The sequence below is a fragment of the Hyalella azteca genome, unplaced genomic scaffold, assembly GCF_000764305.2.
Source record: "Hyalella azteca isolate HAZT.00-mixed unplaced genomic scaffold, Hazt_2.0.2 contig7584, whole genome shotgun sequence".
In the NCBI taxonomy this organism is placed as follows: Eukaryota; Metazoa; Arthropoda; class Malacostraca; order Amphipoda; family Hyalellidae; genus Hyalella; species Hyalella azteca.
Genome location: NW_025937706.1, coordinates 67,851 through 74,760, shown reverse-complemented (window position 1 = coordinate 74,760; position 6,910 = coordinate 67,851). Strand labels below are relative to the sequence as shown.

At 43.9% G+C, this 6,910-nt stretch overlaps 1 protein-coding gene across 1 annotated transcript; it reads right to left on the bottom strand.

The window, feature by feature from the left end:
• Nucleotides 1-439: 439 nt before the first annotated feature.
• Nucleotides 440-6,456, bottom strand: LOC108667998 (the record flags this gene model as incomplete). The annotated part of the gene is made up of 7 exons (XM_018155119.1): nucleotides 6,260-6,456; nucleotides 5,692-5,738; nucleotides 4,441-5,310; nucleotides 4,105-4,129; nucleotides 3,112-3,222; nucleotides 1,638-1,756; nucleotides 440-565 (listed from the first exon to the last, which is right to left on the bottom strand). Coding segments are annotated over exons 1-7 (1,495 nt in total), but the record flags the coding sequence as incomplete, so codon positions are not given.
• Nucleotides 6,457-6,910: the final 454 nt, after the last annotated feature.

Here is a 6,910-nt window from a genome sequence, read left to right as displayed (position 1 = left end):
GGGTAGTTATAATTGTCTTGAAATTTGAGGATATTTTTTGAATGAGTCCGTCGATTAATATTCCCTAAATAACCCTGCCTCCTTTAAGTGTCCTAAAATATATAATCATTTAAATTCAGGTTCTCGCCTGGAAAAAACTCGACTTAGCAAACATTTTAACTTAAACCAAATGCACGGACCGAAATGAATGAGTGGAGTCATTTAAAGCTGCTAATTTGACTTTCCCATGTTGTGAGTTGTGTAAGTATGAGAAAACTTTTGATAGAATGTTGTCCATTCATAACATGACAAGTGTTAATTCGATCTGGGAAAAAAAACTAAGCAAAAATCTCCCTATTTTAGCAAGAAATCGTCAAGAGTATGAAAGTCGTGAGGAATCAGCGAAATGGACTTAAATCCGCTCTGCCCTATAAATGGACTTAAATCCGCTCTGCACTACAAATGGACTTGACTCCGCTCTGCACTACAAATGGACTTAGGTTCCCCCAGACGTGGTAGCGTCGCCCCTGCTGCTTGATGTTGGTGTGGTGGATGTTGGGGGTGGAGATAGGGGACCTTTCCTTGTCTGGGGGGAAATTATAACGGAGAAAGAATTATGAAAGGTTAGACAAGGGCTGAACGTGAAGTGAATGGAGAACGAACAGATGTTTGAGGTTGGACATTAAAAGAAGGTTCACCGGTTGAATGATTGATTGTGGATTACAACCGTCACGCCAACCTTGGCTTTCTCATGTAAACTCGGTTTTAACGAGCCATGGTTGTTAAACATCACCCGCGAGCACTCATTTAAGATGTTTGTGTACGTTTTCTGTGTGAACGCACGAGTGTTCACGCACGAATTTGTCAGTGTTGCGGTCTTGGTTGCGCATAACCGTTCTTAATCTTGATTACATAAGTCTCAGCAAAAAAGGCCCTTACATCGAATGGTAAGTAAATGGAAGTTCACACGCTCTCAAGCTCGTATGGGCGAGCTATTCTCATTTTTACACGTTTTTAGGAACCCAAGAGTTAATAATATTTTAGTATGCGTTTATTATTAGGAGATAATGTGTATCAATAACAATTAGGTAATGTGTATCACCACAAATGAGGTAAAATGTTTATTAAAAGTGTTGTGCGCAGTTATCCATTAAAACAGTTGTGCGCACCGTATCCAGCTGTGGCCGGGACGTGGCACCAGTTTTTTTTTCTGTACAGAAGTTGTAAGCCAACAAAAGTACGTTTATATACTTATTATAATAGGTAATACGCATTAAGGTAGAATGTGTAAATTAATAGGTACTGATTTAGTCACTATTAATGCTAATTTAGAAGGGAAACGGGAATCTTTAAATTATATTTTCTTGTGCGCGCATCAAAAAAGTTCCACTCCCGTGTAGGCCGCGCCTAGAGGACAGACGCGCTGAAGCCAGCAGCAGAACTCCCTTGATTGGATGGTTCAAGAAAGAGTGAATACATTAAATGATAGTTAAGGGGTTCAACATCTTAAATTTAACTTATTTCGTATAGGCAGAGGTGGGCAGTAGCGGTAGCGGCGCTACATTTAAGCAATTGTAGAGGTAGCGGTAGCGGCCGCTACATTTCAAAGTAGCGCTGCCCAGCTCTGCGTATAGGTATAGGCATTGTTAGCAACTCACACGAGATGACGTAGCAGTTTGTGTTGCTCGAGAAGCGCACAAGGAAACTTTTGGACGGCACGCTGGACAGCGCGAGTAACGCCTCGCTGTCTTGCCGTGTTATGGTGCCGTGATACCATCTGTAACACGTTACGGTAGTGTTAAATTACGTTACGGTGCTGTGGTACCACCTTTAACACGTTACGGGGTGTTATGTTACGTTACGGCGCCGTAGTACCACCTGTAACACGTAATACGGCGTTATAAGACTATCACACACAACTCCACCCGAGGCAACAATGGCCAATGGGGCCGAAACGTGCGTCATTATCCAGCTGTTTGGGTGTACTTCTAGTCACGTGCTGGGAGGGCCTTAGGTATCAACAAACCTCCAGTACCGCTCCTACTATCGCCACCTAACCAGCGACGACTCTGCCTTTCACCTCGTTCCCTTATAATCCAACAAGAAAACAAGATTGAGGGTCATAATGTTTCAAATCAAGTCGCAATGTATCCAATCACCAGAAGCAATTCGGTAGGCATCCGCGTCCGGTTCTCAGACCTCTTACGTTTTGAATTTTGCAGTCATACCCTGTTAAGCCCGACATAGGAACACAACTACATTGTCCTGAATTGCGGACCTTGAGCGATATCCTCCAACCTTAATGATTGAAACACAGCAGCTATCATGGGAGAAGACCTCTGATATATACTATAAACGCTTGAGCGAAGGGCACCTTTGGCCAACCCCGAGAGTTACGCATGCACAGTTTTGTTATTTGATCAATCCCGCAGCTCTGTGACTTGGTCAATCCCGCTGCTCTGTTACGTGATCAATTCCAGTGAAAGCTGGCTCCCCCCAGGCTTGACAAAACAGTCTGGTTACGGAGTCGGCATTGCACGAGGAGAACCCCTCCCCCCAAGTGCCGTGATCGTGAATTCTTGGTTTCAATCTTCCCAACCCCTTGACTTATGACCAGCGCATCCTCGTACAAACTGCAGATCTGGATCACATACCCTCTTACAGGCTTCTACTGTTACTGCCGGTTACCCAACGAGCATGGGTGTTATCTTGCCATAGAGCGTACGCTAGCTTCAGCCTGGTTACCACATTAGGTCAGTGCCAATAATTGCCAGGAAAAAACCACCTATCACTGGTCAGGTGCAAACCTCCGATACGAGAGTCCAGGCCCCGTGCAGTGTGCATGCTCTCAGTCCAGATTAGGACTTTGACCTCCATAATAAATTGGCCCCTGTTATGGAAGTTAAAGCCCTTCAACATCCGGACCTAGTCTATAGTGCCCAATACTCTCGCTAACTCAACGTCGCCGAAGATGACACCCCGCTGGCTCAGCGAGGCCAATCACCTCTGCTTTCGATGGAGGGGTCGTGCTTGGCAAACTTGCACATGTCATCATGATACCTCACCCTTAACCATTTGAATCAAACAGCGGGATATTATAATAAATGATTGCCCAAGATATGCCTGACTCACTCTTCGTTCTGCAGCTGCACATGATTAAGCTGGCTCAAACTATTTCCAGAAATTTCAGTTGACTTCTGCTGCAGCTGGGTTTCGGTATGTAGAGTGTCTAGGTTGACAGCTCTGGAATGACACAAGAGAAACTCATATGCTCGCAACAAAACAAACGTGCACCTAAAACTATGTATAAATAAAAATAAAAACATTTTATAGTGCATGCTAATTGAATGAGGACCCGTTCAAACCAATATTTTACATTGAAAATTGAACTCTTGTTTCAAAAATTGAAAACTAATTTAGGCCTCTTAAATTAATTGTTTTTTATACGAATTTGATGATCAAATTTCATTTCTTGGGCCAACCCGCCCCTGCGGCTCTACGATAAATTTCTGGTGACCCACTAAGAATATAATTTGATGTCCAGGTAATATCCCGACACGATAAGTATCCTGGATACGCGCCTCAACAGCCCCTATATACAATATCCCGACACGATAAGTATCCTGGATTGGGGCTGTTGGGGCGCGTATCCAGGATACTTATCGTGTCGGTTATGACCTGAATTTGGAAATTTATTCATAGCGGGTGAACAGGGAAGGATTTGGGGCATTAAGAGGGAATGAACGGATCTAGAATTGGTATTTACTTTTATAATACCTGCATATTAAATAAAGTTAAAAGGCACAATATATATTTTTCGTATTCAGGAACGAGATTCTAGTTTGAAAATTCTAGTTGAAATTCTAGTTTGAATGGGCATCTCTTTAATTAGAGTGCAGGCTTTCTTATCATCGGCGGTATTACGGGAATGACGGATTTCGGTATCTTGGGATTCCAGCATTGTATGATTATTGCAGTATTAACACGGGGGACGCCGGACTTACCAGATAATTACATCGTCCGCATATGGGATAGGCCACCTCCATAACTTTCTTTAATAAAGATCAATGGACTGAATTTCAGCTGACTCATGATATGGGTACAATATGAGTCTTAGTTACTCACCCGCTGTGCCGCCAGTTCTGATGCCCTGCAATGATATAATGAGCTATAGCGGCGTATAAATCAATTGTACAACACACATACCGTTAATTATTTATGATCAAACACTGTTTTTAATTGTCGATATAGGTCATCATTATTCATCAGCATGCAGTATGTTGTTCATACTTTAAATTTTTTTGTCAAGTAGCTGATATTAATATGCCAACTAAATATACTTTCTATGCTGCACAGTATGTGTTGGTCAACGTTTATCTATAGTACGTCGATAACGTTCATGGTACGTTGACAACGTTCTTAGTACGTCCTTTTCACAGCTGTATCTGCCCCTTAGGGTACCTGGAGGGCGGAGTGCTCCGTCCCGTGGGAGGTCGGGGGCGGACGTGGGGTCGCTGCAGCCCGCCGCCAAGAAGGTGTTACCCGCTGGGCAGTTGGCGTAGGCGGGGGAAGACTTGTCGTTGCGGGAGGTATGAGGGTTTGGGTTATATTCCTCCAAGCCATAGGGATTAGGGTCGTAGTCTTGCAACTGATGACGGTGAGGGTTATATTCCTCCGCCCGAGGAGGGTTAGGGACATCGTCAAAATTTTGTATATATTTTGATCGGTGACTTTGATATACTGGAACCTGGGTTTGTGGATCAGCCGAGAAAAGGTTGGACATGCTATTTCTAGCCCTAGTGGGGTTATGGCTGTAACTTTTATTAGAGGAAGGGTTGGGGCTGTAGCTTCCACTAGTGGATGTCTTGTAGCGGCCGGACAGCGAAGTAGCAGGAGTACTAGTGAGAGACGGCAAGGGCTCATATCCGTATTTGCTGATCGTGAACTCCCTGAGGAAGTTCGTGCACATGTTTTTTGAACGCACGGAGAGTTCGTACAGACTTTTAGCGATCTTCTTGGCGTTGTTTGGCGTGCACTGCAATGCCCTTCTAAAGCCCCTTTCGTTTCCTTTGCCTTCATCCCTGTTTTTGTTATCTTCGCTGCCATTTCTTGTTTGTCCATCGAACAATTCATCCCTCGTTATTTCTTGTGCAGATATTCCTTGCTCAATAATTTCTTTTTCGTTTACCCCGTCTTCACCATTCCCCTGTCTTCCCATGGCCTTGTGTTTTAAGGCCTTCAGGATCTCCATCATCCTGGCGAAGTTCCTGGCGTGGAGGTCCGGCAGTGAACTTTGATCCAAATCCTCCATCATGCTTCCTTCGTCACTTTCTATGAAAAGAAGATCAGGTTTTACGGTTGATTACGACATTCGCAATTCTTTTATTAAAATGCTGCTCCTACCCCGCTTGTGACTGGACTTATAGGGACGTTACCAAATAGTGTAATCTTATCAGAAAATTTGAATTTACGTTGTAGATAAAATCCTTAATTGACAAAAGAAATAACAAATACACGTGAGGTGGCAGGCCTGTCTATTTATTATTTCAAAACGCTATTCCTGCCAGAGCTTTGAGTTGAAACTTTCACTGCCATGGCAGCACATCGGTCTTATTGTTCATAATGATATTGCTACCTGAGTTGTTGGCATTCAGTATCAGCAAACAATATTGACAATTCTGGTATCAGGGATCAGCAACCCTGGTATCTCACCATCTAGTGACTCTGATGTATCAGACGTGTCGTCCCAGTAGTCGTCGCTGGAAAGAGAAATACACATCAATGCGCCGTAGGCACGCAGATACGCGGAAACATGTACTTCAACACACCATGTGCATCCAGAAACATGGAAACTCGTACTTCAACACGCCATGTGCACCCAGAAACATGGACACTCGTACTTCAACACGCCATGTGCACCCACCAACGTGGACACTCGAACTTTAACATGCCATGTGCACCCATAAACGTGGACACTCGAACTTTAACACGCCATGTGCACCCATAAACGTGGACACTCGTACTTTAACACGCCGTGTGCACGCAGATACGCGGACACTCGTACTTTCACACGCCGTGTGCACGCAGATACGCGGACACTCGTACTTTAACACGCCGTGTGCACCCAGAAACGTGGACACTCGTACTTTAACACGCCGTGTGCACGCAGATACGCGGACACTCGTACTTTAACACGCCGTGTGCACGCAGATACGCGGACACTCGTACTTTACCACGTCATTCGTACACATTCACACATCAACTATCATGTTTTACTCACCATCCACTGCTGCTGTAACGTAGCAGGTTACAGTGGACGTAACCTGCTGCCCCCAAAAGGTTTCTGCAGTACACCCACTGGGGGTCGGTCTGCTCAGCTATAACTAGTAAAACGTCACCCGTTGTAACCTGCAACACGTTATGCGCCTCCACTTCGACTATAGCGCCCTGGGGATACTTGATAACGTTGTCACCCATTGTTACGGGGCAGGGATGCTCTTGGCGGGAGGAGGTAAGTGTTATAAAGTATTAATTAGTGTGAGAAATTAGAAATCTGTATTGTGTTTTGCACTAGCGGGTTAGACCGGTGAAGAATCAATACGTTTACTCTTGTTTTAAAATGCGTTCAAACTTTTCATTTTTCTACTAAAAGAATTGAGAATTGTTGTTCACGTATTGAAATTACTTTCTGAAAACTGCCGATTGATCTACTAAGGTCATCCGAAGAATTGCTAGAGTACCTGGAAATTTAAGGCTAATGAATCTCGATTCATTGATCGCACGTGTATAAAGAAACACATTCTGCCGAACCACGCTAACACGAAAAATGTATGTACACAAATCAAGATATCAGGACTAAATTCCAATCAATGTACTTTCCTTCCATTGATTTTCTTGCACGAAGAAAAATTTTCAGGTTCAGGTAAAATCC